Source organism: Odocoileus virginianus, chromosome 23, assembly GCF_023699985.2.
Source record: "Odocoileus virginianus isolate 20LAN1187 ecotype Illinois chromosome 23, Ovbor_1.2, whole genome shotgun sequence".
NCBI classification, from domain to species: Eukaryota; Metazoa; Chordata; class Mammalia; order Artiodactyla; family Cervidae; genus Odocoileus; species Odocoileus virginianus.
This window is the reverse complement of record NC_069696.1, coordinates 52,707,855-52,725,404: the sequence shown is the minus strand read 5'-3', so window position 1 is coordinate 52,725,404 and position 17,550 is coordinate 52,707,855. Positions and strand designations below refer to the sequence as shown.

General features: G+C 39.9%; 1 protein-coding gene and 1 non-coding gene across 9 annotated transcripts in view; one reads left to right on the top strand and one right to left on the bottom strand.

Annotated features, from left to right (window-relative positions):
• The window catches only part of CFAP54 (cilia and flagella associated protein 54), a 298,472-nt gene that overhangs the window by 19,586 nt on the left and 261,336 nt on the right, over positions 1-17,550 (top strand). For all 8 annotated transcript variants that reach the window (XM_070454137.1, XM_070454138.1, XM_070454135.1 and 5 more), the window contains 5 exons: positions 2,950-3,008; positions 7,991-8,134; positions 9,916-10,029; positions 10,148-10,249; positions 15,701-15,899. In XM_070454137.1, coding sequence (XP_070310238.1) covers positions 2,950-3,008; positions 7,991-8,134; positions 9,916-10,029; positions 10,148-10,249; positions 15,701-15,899 — 618 coding nt within the window. The remainder of the gene's footprint in view (positions 1-2,949; positions 3,009-7,990; positions 8,135-9,915; positions 10,030-10,147; positions 10,250-15,700; positions 15,900-17,550) is intronic.
• TRNAG-UCC (transfer RNA glycine (anticodon UCC)) lies at positions 5,433-5,504 on the bottom strand. Its single transcript has one exon. It is a non-coding gene; the product is annotated as a tRNA-Gly (tRNA).

Here is a 17,550-nt window from a genome sequence, read left to right as displayed (position 1 = left end):
TAGATTTTATCCTGTTTCCTAAATATTTTTCTGCTCAACACTATGGCATTAGAATCTAGCGATGTTCCTATATGTAAACCTAGCTTGTTAACTGCCTGCTGAATTGTCTTCGGCAGAGACCCATGCATGTAAGGATGGGCACCTGGTTGGCCCTGCCTCTCTGACCTTACAGGTAGTCCTGTGGTGAGTGTCCTCACGTCGGCCCTCTCATAGACCCCTGTGAGTTCTCTGGGATGCACGCCCAGGAGCGGGGTTGCTGGGTTGGGGGAGGTACATAAACTTACTGTCATTGGTTGCCATCCCTGTTTTAGTTCATTCATCTCAAACTTAAGTGCCAGGCATTGTTCCAGGTGTTAGGAATACAAGAGTGGACAGCACACAAAAACCCTGTTTCTCATGCTGCCGTAGTACTTCAGAGAGATGATAAATCAAAACTAAATGATGTATCAGGTGGTGATGAGAACTCTTTGTGTGTATGCTCAGTCATGTCTGACTTTTCTGTGACCCCCTGGACTGCAGCCCACCAGTCTCCTCTTCCACTGGACTTCCCAGTCAAGAGTACAGGAGTGAAAAAAAAAAAGAGTACAGGCGTGGGTTGCCATTTCCTTCTCCAGGAGATCTTCCCGACTCAGGGATCAAACCCTCATCTCTTGCATTGGCAGGCAGATTCTTTTACTACTGAGCCACCTGGAAAGCCCCTGATGATGAGAGCTATGGAAGGAAATAAAGTCTAGAAAGGGATTAGTGAGAGTGATGGCTGGTCTGGGGCCTGGGCTGCAATTTTAAATAATGGTCAGGGTAGACTTCACTGCAGATTTGAATAAACACCTGGCTGAGACATCTGAGCATTCTGGGGAAGGGCATTCCAGCTGGGAGATTAGCAAGTGCAAAGACCTTGTAGTTTTAAAACTTTGGAATTTGAGTTGTGAAAAAATGACCTGCAGTCAATTTCTTAAAATACATTTGAATTTTCCTGCTAAACATTAACACTCTTTACTTTAATTGACTATTATACAATTATAAGAGCTGGTTTCTTAAGTTATTTAATCAATCTTGGTTCTTTCACAAAGTCTAACTGGGTAAATGAATATTGGATAATATCTGACTTCCCAACTAACCTGAACCCGAATCATTTAAGCCTTCAAATAATCAGATTATATTGGTGGTGGCTGTCTTTGATGAAAAGGAGTCACATGTCAAGGAATCACTTGTCATAAGTCACAAGTCGCTCTGTATCAGGGATTTGGTTAAAACATCAAACTAAGTTCCAGAGGCATTCTGAGATCTTAAAGATTCAGTCTGTGCTCCATTTTGAACCATTTACTCTGTCCATTAGGCTTCTGCAGTGGAATCTGTAAGCCATGCCAATATCCTGAACCATCAGGGGAGAATTCCGTTATAGTCAGGATGCACTAGGGTGCAAAGATTAAAGGTACATCTTTGAAGTACCAAGGGCCCTTGTTATTCTTGAGGGCAGTCTCCTGGGGCTTTCTGAAGTCCCCCAGTTCCCATTGCTAAATGTTTGTCTGAGTTCCCTGCTCACACCTGAGTCAAGTGTTTTGTGAAGAGTCACATGTGTCCTATGCATATCCTCACTAGGCGATTTTTTTCTAAGTAACACAGTTATACAGACTAGGTCAACAAAGCCAAGTTAAGAATGCTGAACCTGAGCTCTTACTAGCTCAGTAATTGTTCCTACTGGATCTTACTGGAGATAGATAATTCTATGTCATGAGAGCAGGCACATTACAAATGCTGAGGCCCTGAATGTGAAGGACTTAATTGCATTCTCTGTGAACTTTATGGTTGTTTAAGTGTTTAAGATTTTATTCAGTATATTTTGGTCACTGATTTGTGTCACGTTTATTATGTAGCAGGTGTATTGTAATCAAGGGATGTGTGTTTTGGAGCAGGTGCTATTTTCTCAGAAGCTTTTTTTAAGTTTAAAAGCGAACATAGGATTTGTAATTGTTGAATTGTGGTGGTTATGAATTTTAGATCAGATATTTTATGGGAAATATTTAGATTGCTTGCCATTATAATTAAATGCCTTTTTAAAGCATGCTATATTGTCTTTGGGCTTATGTTTATAGCCTGATAATATGTTTTCTATATAGAAAGATATACCGTGATGTCATTCTCCACTTTTCTTCCAAATGCTGCCATGAAATGAGCCATCTATCTTCATTTAATTATTGGCCTGATTTAAAAAATGATCATACTTGAATGATCTTACATAGGAGTTGGAAATGGCACTTTTCATCAGTGTGCTTATGGGACATACTTAATAATGGGATAGATATTATATGAAACAGCAAATGAATATAATGTAACCTATTATGCATTATGAATTTTAAATTATGAGTTTCCTTGTTGAGTATTGTGCTATATGATTAAATATGTATTCTAGTCTTATTTGGAGATAAATCTTTAGTTATGCAACTGTGAGGAAATGATGGGAACCAATAAAATTTTATATGAATTAATAAAACCACAAAGTACATACATTATGCTATTAAAATATCCTTTTGTTCAGTATATTTCAAAACTTAAACTCATATCTTGCTATGGAGCTTGATCTGTATTTTCCTGGAAGAGCTTGGACTATAACTTACAGCCCTGATACTAGTTGGCTAACCAAATACTATGTCCCTGTCTTGAACTGGCTTTGTTTTATAGTAAGGTTCTCACTGACCAGTACTTTAAAAAGCCTTTAAAGTAAGATTAAAAGTTTCCTGTGTTAACAGTTTTAACATATGGTCATATTAATTCTTTTAAAAATTTAACTACAAGTTACAAAAATTTTACAATGATTATAACTTTGGCCATTATCAGATTTTCTCATGAGAGAGTCATTTGTTTTGGGAACTACCAACATAAACTATAGAAAGTGGAATGTAAAGTTCTATCATGTGACTGTAAAACATATTAATCTTTTTCTCCATCTAGGTACCATTTACATTTACACTATTTGCAGAAAATTGATGATCAGAGGTCATTCTTCCAAGGTATGAAATTTACTGTCAGAATATCTTCCTCTGTATTTCCTGCTTGTCTTAAGACTTTTGTTAGCATTGAATGCTAAACAAAGAAAATTTAATGACTTAGTGTCACAAAAGTTAGTGGCTGTATCTGTATTACTAGGTATACTGTTTTTATTTTTTATTTTATTTTTTTTGGTATACTGTTTTTAGTTTTCCTTTAACATGATCATAAATAAAAATTTAGACAGTAAAGTATTCATGAAAAGAAGGAATTTCCTAAATGGATAAATATTTCTCCAGGGTCCCTCAGTCTTTCAGATTAGTTGTAACTTGTCAGTATGACACTGAATATCCATCTAGTAACTACATCTCTAGGTAGGGTAGCTTGTCCAGGACAGTCCTGGTTTACGCCTGTTGTCCTGAAGTAATTATTAATAGTGCTCACTTTTACTTTTAAAAGTGTTGTAGTTTGGATGATAAACTGTGGTTAGCCTGTGTGTGACTTGCCGTGGAACTTGGGCCACATTTGCTTGAAGAACTTGGCCTGTACTTATGGCCCAGATACTCGATGGGGTGAACAAACACCTCAGCTATGCCAGTCATGAGCTGACGTTGCTTTATAGTAACATTCGCACTGACCTGCACTCACTGCTTAGTTTTAGCTGGAGGAAATGGCTTCTGTTGACTTCCTTACCATGTTGGTAGCACCTTTGTCTGCAGGAGACATATTTATTCCCTGTGTTCACTATCCAGTCATTGGAATGTAGGCCAAGAAAGGACAATATTCTCCCCTCGAGACCATGCTTGAGTTGTTGCTGGCATTTGCAACATTGCTATTTGAGTCTTCTCTATTGTATGTAAACACTTGCTCTGAATATTCGGACACTTGGGACAGATATTTTTTTCCCTTATTTCCTCAAAACATAGCCAAGTATCTTAAAAACTGACAACACTTGAAAAAATAGATGGCAAGATATTTGCATGCTTAACGGATAGCATTAATTGTGTGTTCTCTCTCTCTGTTTTGTTCCTTGCATTTAAAAACTCTATTACTGACAGTGACTTAACAAACTCTATGCCAGCTTTTTGAGTGTGAATTAAAACAAGGAGAGGCTATACCATGCATAATGTAAATTTGGCCTACAGACTATTCCAACGATTCTCTATTCAGTTCCAGATGATTTCCTGAAAGGAATTTAGGAAATCTCCTGTTGTGCTTGCTGTGGCAACAAATAACTGCTTCACAGAATCACCATAGTTTGGTCTGCTTATAACATTTGTCTGGCAAAGCTTTGAAGGGCAGAGATGTCTGTGCCAACATTTAGCTGTTGGTGTTTGTACTTGCTAATGCTGAGGGAATTTTGATTTAACGTGATAGCCATCTTAAAATAATTTCTTATTTATATTCTGTGTAAGATTTCTTCTCTCCCCCTCATATAATGTGAGTTTCTCATTGACAGAATAAGGAAGGCCTGAAGGAAGATCATTTCATAGCCCCAGTCTTGTGGAGTGGGAGTTGGGGGAGTGAGGAATGCAAGAATTTTGGGATGGTGGGTGGCTGCACAGTTGGCACTTGCAGATCAGGGTGGAATTCTTTCAGTGTATGTTCAGTGTAATAAGGTTCAAGGAAATTAATTTTTTACCCTGAAACTCACAAACCCTCAACTAATGAGTCGACTCCTGAGCTGAGACTCTACATGGACATGGTGGGTCCATTTAATGGGGACAAGCCCTTGGCAGGCCGGCCCCATCTGAATCCTCCTGATTTTGTAGCTACTTTAGAGTTCAAGTTCATTACAGTTCAAAACAGGAGAAACAGACGCGGGTCCTCAGGTTTTTCGTGGTGTCACCCCAGAGCAATCTAAACTCCTATCCCTATAGGATTTGGTAATTATGATTACCACTTATTATTGAATATTATTGAATCCCTTCTATGTGCTAAGTGCTGTGGGAAGGGCTCTGCGTACACAATAATGCCTTGGTAGTCTTACGAGGGTGAGACCTTAAGACTATCATCACTGTCCTTTGTTGAATGAATGCTTACCATCTCTCAGGTATGCTTCCAAGCCATTTTCACGTATTACTCATTGAATCCTCATACCAGCACTTGGAGAAGGTAGCATTATCACTTTTATCTTACAGATGAGGAAGCTGAGGCTTGGAAAGGTTAATTTGCTCAAGGTTGCATATCTAGTTAGGATAGTTAGAGATGTAGCTGAGGCCGGAGCCGATGCCACTGTGTACTGCCCCTCAACCCCATCAGAACATGGCGAGTCTGTTGACAAGATCCATGACCCACCCTGTTTCGGTTCATCTCTGCAAATGGAGGAGTTGTATGGAAGCTCCTGATACAATGTTGAAATATTTTCTCTTTTATTTATTTGGCTGCACTGGGTCTTAGTTGCAGTACATGGATTCTTTATTTTAGTTGAAGCATGCGGGATCTAGTTCCCTGATCAGGAATCCAACCTGGGCCCCTGCATTGGAAGTGCAGAATCCTTGCCACTGGACCACCAGGGAAGCCCCTGAATATTTTCTGACATGACTCTGAAGGCGTCCTGAAGACCAAGACTGCTCAGGGCTCTTCATAGATGGGAAGCACTTTTGAGCTGAGGCAGGCCACCAGCATACACTTAGCGAATGCAGGGAGGGCAGTTTTCTGAAGCCTGTTTCCCTGAAGACACGTGGCCATTTGCTTTCCTTTATGGTAAGGGCTGTGGTTTCTTCTAAGGCATTTGCAACTGTAATATAATATTCAGCAAACATTAAAGAAGTCAGTAGAATCTATTCATTCTAAAAAAAATGTGGATTTCTGTTTCACTTTCCTATGAAACCGAAATAGTTTGATCACATTTTGACTTGAACAATGGTTGTCAGATTCTTCCACAGACCATCACATAAAGTTCAAGTCCAGACTTTAAAGTGCTTCTCTTTGCTGCCCCCAAAGGCTGTGAACTGAAATAAGTGACGCTGCAGTGCCATCTCGTGGCTCAGCTGGTTAATCTTTGTGTGGTTCTTCCTACTTGACACCTTAACCATGCTCTTGCTAGGCTCCTAAAATTTGTTTTTTCAAAGTTTTGTTCTGTTTTATTTTAATGAAGAGACTAGTCCTGCTGAAATAATCAAATTTTTGTTAATAGAAGTAATTCTTTCTTTTATGGGCGAGAAAAAAATGCTGCAATCAAATTAAGTAGTTTTTTTTTTGAAATGGCATTTCAGCTTTGAACCCTGAATGATGGTTTCTCAGAAACCCCAGTGGAATGATGGCTTCTTTTCTCTTTGCTGTAGTTGCCCCGTGTAGTGGGAACAACCCTGCTGCCCTGAGGAGTCCAGAGACCTGAACTCCAGCCCCAGCTCTGTCACTTCCAAGCAGTTTAGCCTCTTGGAGTCAGATTGGGTTACTTTTAAGGTTCCGTCTGGCACTAAAATCTGTGATGTGGGGTCTTTTATCCTAAATCTGAGGCCACACCCAAATATTATGTGAACGACTGGTAAGTGTAGCTAGTTTCATTTTATTTTATTTTTAGCTAGTTTTATTTTGAAGTATGAAATTTTGAATACCAGGAATCCTGAGAGCTTTGAAAGCCTCGTGTATATAAAGGGGGAAAAATTTATACATGATTTAATCCCACACCCCGCAAACCACAACTATATGAATGCAAAAATCCACAATAGGATTTCTTTACAGCAGATAATGTGAAACTCAAGAATTTTGACAAGTGTTAATTCCATATTAGTTCACAGTGTGGCAAAATTAGCAAACAATGAGAGAAACAATTCAAGCAGCAATAAAGCAACCCCAGGCTGACTTAATAGAGATATAGGGACCAGAACCAGGGAGTGAGAGTTTCGTTTTACTGTGGTCTAGTCATACACTCTACAGGGACATTGGCCACCTCGAATAATACCATGGTAAGAGAGGGAAGCTCTGTCCTGGGAGGATAGAAGTGCTTGGGGATCTTTGTCCTGGAGAGTGCTGGGCAAGGGGCAGGCTGCATAGGTGTTTTCAGATTCTTGAAAGGCTGTAATTCTCAAGCTGAGTCTTGAGTGGTCTTGTGCTGTTCTAGAAGGCATAACTAGGACGAATGCACTGGAGATGTATCAAGGTGATTGCATTTCAGGTTAAAGAAGATCATGTTTAGGAGTGTCTTCTGCTATGTGGCACACCCCTTGTTGCTGGAGGTGGGAGCTTGTGGGCAGAGAAGGCGAGGGACATCAGGTGGTGGTGCTGCTGATGCTGAGGGAGTGAAATTAGATTCTCAGCCCCTTGATGCCATGATTACTAGAAATAACAGCATCGGGAACTGAAACTTTTCAGTGAAGGTCTGTCCTCAGTCCATCAACAGACATTTGTTGCTAATAACAATTGCACTGTTGCAATTAGCTCCTTGGGCTTCCCTTGTAGCTCAGCTGGTAAAGAATCCACCTGTAATGCAGGAGACCCTGGTTTGATCCCTGCATCAGGAAGATCCCCTGGAGAAGGGATAGATTATCCACTCCAGTACTTTTGGGCTTGCCTTGTGTAGCTCAGCTGGTAAAGAATCTGCCTGCAATGTAGGAGACCTGGGTTCAATCCCTGTGTTGGGAAGATCCCCTGGAGAAGGGAAAGGCTACCCACTCCAGTATTTTGGCCTGGAGAATTTCATGGACTGAATAGTCCACGGGGTCACAAAGAGTTGGACACAACTGAGTCACTTTCACTTTCATGCCTTTCATTATTAGCTCCTAGACTAGTGCTGACACTTGGTAAATGTTAATAAGAATAAGCTGAGTTCATAGGACTCTAGGAGCTAGGCAGGAAGACATTGCAAAATGACTGAGATTTTGAGTTCTTGAAATTCTTCTTTAACTTTTAAATGCTTAGCTTTTAAAATGTGTGTTAGCTAAAATGTGTATTTTTAGCATCAGTGACTTGTGCTCACCATTATTCATTTGATTATATTGGATAAAATTGGCGTTATTTGCTTAAAATGAAAAGACATTCAATCGTGCCCTTTCTGATTCAGGTCTTGGAATACCTCCTGTGGGCCAGTATATGTATGGAGTCCTCAGTGCCTCTCCTGTCCGTCAGGTACTTGACGTGGAGAGCTACTCTTTACACAGCTGTCTGCCAGTGCTACTATGACTGCCAAGCTGGTGTTCACGGAGAGGTAGGCTACTTTTTGGGCTTCCCAGGTGGCACTAGTGGTAAAGAACCTGCCTGACAATGCAGGAGACGTAAGAGATATGGCTTCAATCCCTGGGTCCAGAAAATCCCGTGGAGGAGGACGTGGAAACTCACTCCAATATCCTAGCCTGGAGAATCCCATGGACAGAGGAGCCTGGTGGGTTACAGTCCACAGGGTTGCAAGGAGTCGAACACACTGAAGCGACTTAGCATGCATGCGTGCAGGCCACTTTTTAATTATGAGGATGCTAATACTTAAAAATACAACTTATTCAGCATTTTCTTCATTAGATAAGTGGCAGGAAAACAAGCAAACCAACAAAACCCAAAGAACTGCAATGAAGCAAAGATACAAGTCCCAGGCTTTATTTGCAGACATTTGCCTGGTTTCTCCATTCTGTGAATCTCTTGCTTTTACTTTCTGCTTCCCTGTTTATTCTCTGTTCACTTGCACCATCTTTGCTTCTTTTCTGAATAAGATCTCTGAAATCTTCCCTTCCTCTTTATATTCTTCTATGCAAGCCACTTCCCTTCCCTGTTTAGTTTTTATATTCCATGCTGTCTATTATCTGTTTTGTTTTTCTCTGCTTCCAGCCACCATTTATTTAGTATACTCTGTTTCTTATTTTTCCTCTTTTCCTGTATATATTTTTGATTAAATATTTGAAATGTAGCTTAACTGGTTGGGGCTTCTATTGACCTCTGCCACATCTCTGTGCGAATAAAATCTGGTACCCTCACTATAGCATGTAGTACTCTGCTTGTCAATGGATGGGGTCTTGTTGAAAATTAGAGACAGGCATTCCTTCCTTTGGACCACCCCATCCCTGCACCAGTGTGCATAACTTGGTGAGTGCAGTGGGGTCTGGTTTTCAGCAGGAGAATAGCTTAATTCAGTCCTTGTGGGATACTTTTCTAGCCTAGGATACATTCTAGAAACTACTCACCATATATGCAGAGTTAGTCTTAGTGTACTAGTGGTAGCATATTGCCATAGCTATTAAATTTATCAGGGATAGACACATTTGTGTAGTTTTAAATTTGATTCCTATTGGAATTTTTTCTTATTGAAAAATGTAACCCTTTATGTTACTATTATGTTCTAGAAACATCTTCATGAAAAATCATAAATTATAAATAAAATACTTGAAAGAACTGCTAAAATAAATTACAGGAATGAAACTCATTTTGCTATTATCTCTATCATAGCAATAGAGAATTATAATAATGGTGATCTGATTAAATAAGCAAGCCTACCTTCTTCCTTTCCTCAGATATTAATAAATACTTTCTGTATGTTGGGTACTGGAAATAGAAAAATAATCCCCTTTAAGGACCTCACAATTTAGTTGACAGTGTGTACCGTTGAATAGATAATACAGCTGGTTTTGGTGGGAGAGTTAGAATTTGAGAAGAGCGCTGAGGAGGGGTGTATGTGTACGTATGTGCATGCATGTGCAACACCGGAGACGTGATCAACTATAAGAAGCTACTCTGTAACCCAGAATTTGACTTTCCTTACTTTTCTGAATTCTAAACTTAGTATAGTCAACATTTCATTGACTTTAGATTTACAGAAATTAGTGGTGCTTCTAGGAAATGATTGATGGGTCAGCACTATGTTCTAAAAAAGTCAGCATCAGCCTAGAGTTTAATTCACAAATTAAATCAAATGTCTGGGAGAGTAAAACATACTCTCTTGATACATTTTTAATCACTGTACTCTAACTTCTTATGAATTAAATTTATTTTAATTGCATGTAGGCATTTGCTCGGCGCGCTTTAGCTAAAATTGATGAGTTACGGCAACTGGAATTAATGAGTTCCTCACAACCACAGGAAGAATCCAGAGAATATTATAGAGAGGCCACAATAAAGGTATAAAAATTTCATGAGATAAATCTACTGTACTCTACAGATGATGAAGTACTTAATATCAGTAGTTGAGAAGCGTATCCCATTGATGCTTCATAAGTAATTCTTCTTTTTGAGGCAGATGGCAGTCATGATCTTCAAAAGAGGAGTATTTGAATCGAGAAGAAAAAACAAAAGCTTCTTTAGACCAAAGATAAGAGTTAACATAAAGGAAGCACAAACTGTAAGTCTCAGAATATCTTCTGTGTTTCAGACTACTTCTGCAGTGTTTACATTTTACCTCTGTGTCTTTAACGCTTCCCTGGTGGGTCAGATGGTGTAGACTCTGCCTGCAATGCAGGAGACCCAAGTTTGATCCCTGAGTCAGGAAGGTCCCTTGGAAAAGGGAATGGCTACCCACTCCAGTACTCATCACTTGGAAAATCCCTTGGACAGAGGAGCCTAGTGGGCTACAGTCAATGGGGTTGCAAAGCGGCCTGCAACCAACGCTTTCACTGCTCAGTATTAAACCCTGCCCCCTATCTGTGGTGACCTAGAAGGGCGGGATGGGGGCTGGGTTGGCAGGAGGCCCCAGAGGATCGGGATGTATGTGTAAAAGCTGATTCACCTTGTGGTACAGCAGAAACCAACAGAACATTGTAAAGAACATTCTTATCCTCCAGGTAAAAGAATCCCGCCCCCAGTCCCTGCAAGTAGAAGAATGTCTTCCTGATTTGGACATGGTCTTGTTTCATCCTTTCCTCAGAGCTTTTGTACCTTTGCATAATCCTAGTTTTGTAATGTTAAAGGGCAAGAAGCCGAAGAAGAGCCTGGAAAGGTTCTTCTGAGTGAGCCTTCTGAGTGAGACCGCAGAAGCCTTTTGACCACTTGGTGTCAGTTTTGAAGGTGTTGAGGATGGAGAGGAAGTGGAGGCACCTTTTCTTACCAACTTCCGGCTTCATCTTTGGGAGTATTTAGGATGTAGGTTGGGCATCTGTCATGGCTCAGTGGTAAGACATGGGTTTATTTCCTGGTTAGAGAAGATCCCATGGAGAAGGAAATGGCAACCCACGCCAGTATTCTTACCTGGGAAATCCTGTGGACCGAGGAACCAAAGAGTCAGACACAACTTAGTGGTTAAAATAACAACAGAATGTAGTTGCACTAGAGTAGTAAGCAACCCCGTGTCTCAGGGGGCTTTAAGACAATGATTTATTTCCCACTGGAGTCAATGTTATTATAGTTATCTGCTCATGACTGATGCTCAGGGCCAAGTTGAGAGGTGGTCCTCATTTGGAAAATTGCTGGGTCGTTCTGCCAGAGGGGACCTAGGAGAGCTGTGGAGGACTTCACGCAGGTAGTGATGCTCAGTAGGGAAGTGACTGCAGTCTTCTTTCTCACACAGCCCCTGTTGGCCACAAGTATGTTTGGCCAGTTGCACTAAGGGAGGAGAGTGGGACATGGATGTGCCTGGGGATCCTCTGCCCTTTCTCCCTCTGCCTTTTCCCCTCTCCCACTGTCTTCCCCTGGGCCATTCGGAGCCTCAGTGTTCCTTAAACCCCAGCTCTGTGTATCTTTGCAGTGCTGTGTGACTGTTCTGGACAGCTGTAAACTTTCCTCTTTGAGCTTCTGTGTAGGGATTGAAAATGAAAGTGGAGGGGAAGCACATAAGCACTTTCTGACAGAAGAGATGTAGAATCTCAGAACCTGGAAGGGATTTTGGAAATCATTTGGTTCAGTCCTTTTCTGTTACAGATGGGAAAAATAAATCCCAGAGTATTTAAGCCAGCTGCTGGCAACCCTTGAACCAGAATCCAGGTCTCTAGCCCAGGGTGTTCTCAGTAATCCAATGACTGCTGTTCTCTTTCCTCATTTCTTCTTATAAACATTTGAGAGGGCTTCTCTTTTCTTTTAAATGAATCCAAATATTAAATGAAAATATTATTTGGACACAGTAACTTTTCATTGCTACTTAGTGTCCATGATATGTTGACTGGTGAGCCCAGACATACAGTTCATCCCTTATTGACTCATGGTGTCTAACTGGTCGAGGGTGGTAACCTGTCAAATTGTAGATAATCCATTGGATGAGCCGTTGAGTAGCCTGCATCTGGTATCATTAAGTAGTAACGCTATATTGTTTGTTAGAGAGCAGGGGTCATATTTTGCAGAATGTTCTGCTTTACGCATATGAAATAATTTTATTATGTTTCTACAAAAGAAAATAATTTCAATATGCATTAAATCTACTTTATAAAAAATTTCTGAGTTTTTAGGTCGATTGTTAACTTGCAGTAAATCATTTTGACTCAAAGGATTGTTTTGTAGGACTGTTAATTCAGACTTCTCATGACTGATCACTTAGTGATTCATTCAATAAATATTTTAAAGTAACTTCTCTGTGAACAAAATATGTAGAGGTTACATTCTAGTGGGAAAATGACATAATAAATAAGCAAATTAAAGCCTGTGATAAGAATTAAGAAGGAAATAATGGTGATGATTAAATGAATTACATGTAACGCCCCTAGAATGTTCCTGGCACATGGTAGCTCCTTAGTAGTATTAGCTGTTACTGTTATTTATTTTTCATTCATTCATTTAGTAACCATTTATCAAAGGCCTGAAAGTGAAAGTGAAGTTGCTCAGTCGTATCTGACTCTTTGTGACCCCGCTGACTGTAGCATACCAGGTTCCTCCGTCCATGGGATTTTCCAGGCAAGGCTACTGGAGTGGGTTGCCATTTCCTTCTCCAGAGGATCTTCGCGACCCAGGGATTGAACCTGGATCTCCTACACTGAAGGCAGACACTAAGGCCTACTGTGGTCCACGGGTGGTAGCACATATTAATAGAAAAGATGAAGTCACTGTTCTGTCTTTTTTGAATGGCTTTGAAATAATAAGCAGGATTTGACTGGACGGGGAGAACAAGAAAAACATTCTAAGTAAAGGACAAGAGCATGATAGTAGTTTGGAGGCAGAAGTAAGCAAAGGCTTTTGGCACACAGTGAGACAGTGACACTGAGCTTGAACAGGGTGGCTGTATTATGTTGAGAAATTAACACAGTAAGTCTCATGGCGTAGATCTCATGGGAGCCATGGTATTCAGGATTGGAACTTACTGCATGGGTTGTATCATTCAGCTTCTCATCCATCCTGACATTTTAAGAGATATCTAGTATACCCTAGGCATAGCTCAGTTGGTAAAGAATCTGCCTGCAATGCACGTGACCCTGGTTCAATTCTTGGGTCAGGAAGATCCCCCAGAGAAGGGAAAGACTACTCACTCCAGTATTCTGATCTGGAAAATTCCATGGACTGTATAATCCACGGGGTCACAAAGAGTCAGAAATGTCTGAGTGACTTTCACTTTCAGTTTTCACCCTAAGCTGTACATGTACCAGATTTGTCCAGTACTTTTTATTACTAGTATTTTAGTTGTTTTCCAGTCCTTTGCTATTATAAATATTGATGTAGTCAATATCTTCAAGTATATTATTTTTCCCTTCTTTTGTTTCCTGTGGATAAAATTTAGGGTGTAGAATTTGAGTAAAGTTACAAACACTCTTATTTCTCTTGATGTATATTGCCAGATTGAATTTCTGAAATGAGTTCTCCAAGGTGATAACCTGCATGTGCCAATTTCACCATTATCATTTTGATGTTATTTCTTAATATTTAAAATAATTAAGTTTTCATAAAATGGCTTGTTTTAACTTTATTGTTTTCATCCAGCTTTCCCTTACATTTGTGTTTACTCTTTATATTTTCTCTTTAGGTGAATTATCTTTCATAGTCTTTGACCATTTATCTACTAGAGATTTTAATTTTTGAATTATATTTGAATGGGCTCATTTTTTTTATAGACATGAATATTTTGTTTGTCATATTTGACAATTCAGTGTATTTTTATTACATTAGCTTTAAATATTTTTATAGACCTTTTAAAATCATTTGCTTGTTATTCATCTATAGATCTGATAAATATTCTAGTTCACTTTTTGTAGTTTCTCTACAATATTTTAAAAAACAAATTTCACTGTATCTATCTGGGATTTACCATTTCATTTTGAATACTTCTAATTATTAGGAAGTTTATTATGTTGTTTAACTATAAAATTTTAAACATCTGTTTTAACCGATAGCAAATACATTAGAAGAAACCCTGACCTCTGTTTGTAAAGCAAGAGGCATGAAGTTCAAGATTTACTGAGTTTTTTTTTAATTGGAGTATAATCTCTTTACAATGTTGCATCAATTTCTGCTGTACAACAAAGTGAACCAGCTATATGTATATATATATCATCTCCCTCTTCACTCTCTCTCCCACTCCCCCCATCCCACCCCTCTAGGTCATCACAGAGCACCGGGCTGAGCTCTCAGGATTATATAGCAATTTCCCACTAGCTATCTGTTTTACACACGATTCAGATCAGTTACTCAGTCATGTCCGACTCTTTGCGACTCCATGGTCTACAGCACGCCAGGCTTTCCTGTTCATCGCCAACTCCTGGAGCTTGCTCAAGCTCATGTTCAAGTCAGTGATGCCATCCAACCATCTCATTCTGTTGGCCCCTTCTCCTCCTGCCTTCAGTCTTTCCCAGCATCAGGGTCTTTTCCAGTGAGTCATTTCTTCACATCAGGTGGCCAAAGTACTGGAGCTTCACGGTAGTAGTGTATATATGTCAATCCTAATCTCCCAATTCATTCCACCCACCCCTTCTAGAGAAATGGCACAGATGAGTCTATTTACTGAGGGTTTTTTTTTTTTTTAAACATATCAGTCAACCTAAGGGTTGAAAACACATAGACTCTAATAAGCAGGGAAGTTGGTGTTTGGAGAAAAATAGTCCAAAGCAGCTTTATTTCTGCTTTTGCTTTTCTCTCTTCCTCACTTTGCCTCAGGAAGATGAATGAAGCAAGGAAATCATGGGAAATGTGGATGCCCGCTAACTGGCCATGGATTCTAGAAAAGCCAACTAAAGCTATCTTTCTTATTTCCTGGTAATCTAAGTACAGAGAACAGGTCATTAGTCAGAGAAGAATGAAGTGTGCAGGTAGGCCATCTCCCAGGAGGGAACTCCTTTCAGGCGGACACAAAGGACAGTGGCGGGATCCGCAAGGGGCTGTGAGTGGCGCCTGCTTCTTTGTATCTGATTGGTCAACTCTTCTTTACAGTTAGCTGCCGTAAGACCCGTTACTTACACTATAAAATATTATTTCCAATTTGAGTTTGGGGGCCTTCTTCGTTAGCATTTCCACGGGTTTTCTAAAAATGCTCCACCCAGACTCATTGACTCTCTGGAGGTTTGGTTGGTGAATCTAAAAAGCTCTCCTGAGAGATTCTTAGGCAGCTCGAGTATCAGTTCCTCAGGGCTGTAATTAAGTCGCCACAGAGCATGTGGAGGCCAATGCTGTTGTTTATTAATAAAGTGCCTTTGTAGGCTGTCTCGGAAACACAAACATATAAAGAAAGAGCAAAGTCTTTGACGTAATGGTAGCACAACATAAACTGTAATAAAATCTAGAGTGACACCTCAAAAATGAAAACCCTGGAAGCAGCTGTCTCATCAACAGGCCAGCCACTCTTCCTGTTAGCGTTAATAAAGCGCACCTTACTCATCTTTGCCTTATGCCATCAGACACTGTAGAACTTTAAAAAGTGGGCTGTATTTTTGTTTTTTTTAAATTCCAGATGCCATGGCCGCGTACGGTCACAGAAAAGCTGTTGGAGGAGTTGTTTGATAGCACTGCTTCCCGCTTTCTGGCTGTCTTGGAAGCTCTCTCTGACTCAAATCGGCGAATACTACAGACCGGACCTGTTTTTACAGATGAAGTAGAAGTTCGTGATGTTGTCTCAGAACTGTTTATGGCAGGAAAAGAACTTTTAATAAGTAAATAAGTTGTTAAAATAATATTTTGTAAAAAATAAAAATAATTTTTTGTGGTACAACATAAATAACAAAAATTCTAGCATGGTATTTGACACATAAGAAACCAGTACCAATTTATTGATCTTTTTTCCTTAAATATTTTTTTTTTTTGATGTAGAACATTTTTAAAGTCTTTAGTGAATTTGTTACAATATTGCTTCTGTTTTATTTTGTATTTTTGGTTTGCTAAGAGTTTTTAATTCTGAATAGTTGTTAAATTTTATTAAAACCTTTTTCTGGGTTTTTTGAAATTTATTGAGTTCATCAAATGGATGAACTTTTTTCTATTAATATGGTGAGTTACAGTGATTACTTATATAATCTTTAAACACTCCATATTCACTGCATATTTTTGGAATAATCTTAATCTGGAGGTGAGAATTATTCTTTTGATATATTGCTTGGTTTTCTTCCTAGTGGCTAATGTTTCTGTTCATGAGATTTCTTACGAAGTCCTTTTTGGATTTTCCTCTCAAGGTCGTGTTGGCCTCAATCAGAAGTTGAGCTTTCTACCCTCTTTTTCTATTATCTGGGAGAGTTTTTGTCAGATTGGTGTTATTTCTTGCTGAAAGTTTGAATTTTCTGGTGAAGGCATTTGGACCTGGAATTTTCTCTATGGAAATGTTTTAAACTATGGATTCCATTTCTTCTATAGATATAAAGTAATTTAGAATTTCATTTTCTTTAAAAAAAAAAAACCTTCTGTTTGGTAAATACTACTTTGACTTTATCTATATTTTCAAATTTTCATAGACTAGTTTATGACATCATCATCATCTCCTGTGTGTGCTAAGTCTCTCCAGACCTGGCTGATTCTTTGTGCCCCGTGCAGTGTAGCCCACCAGGTTCTTCTGTCCATGGGGTTCTCCAGGCAAGAATCCCGGAGGGGATTGCCTTGCTGTCCTCTGATCTTCCTTACCCAGGGATCAAACCCGCAGCTCCTCTGTTTCCTGCATTGGCAGTGGGTTCTTTACCACTAGCACCACCTGGGAAGCCCTGTTATCTTCTAAGTGAGCTTAAAGATGTGCACGTGTGTGCCCATCTGAAGGCACGGGGCCTCTGTACTGCAGTGCGGTCTCATCTTTTCTTCACAAGGAAGATACAAGATCTCAGAGGAGAATTTCTTTGACTTCCTTCACCCACACCTGAAAATTTACCTTCATCTGCACCTTTCCTTTCCACTTGTCTCTCATTAAAATGAAAGGGATGTTCTTCGTCTTCCCCTTTAGGTCTTTGGGCCATACCTCTGCAAATTGCCCCTTCATGCCTATCCAACTTCCTCCCCGAATTTCCTCCTCTTGTTAGAGTCAGATTTGTTGAAGGAATTGCCTGTGTTCCCTATCCCATACTCCTCCCCTCCTACCTACACTTGGCAGTCTGCCGTCATGGACAGAGAGCGTCGTGGGCAACCTCCTTATTGTTCAGCTGAGAGTCCGTGCGCTTCCCCCTCTGCTTTCTGCAGCAGTTGTTGCTGACACCTTCCTCCTTGTTCAGTGCTCCCCTGTGCAGCCTTCCTGCCCGCCTGCCCTTCTGCTTGTTGGGGTTCTTTGCTCTTCTGTCCTTGGCAGCCTTCCATTGCTCGCAGCTGGCCCACTTACTTACTTACTTACAC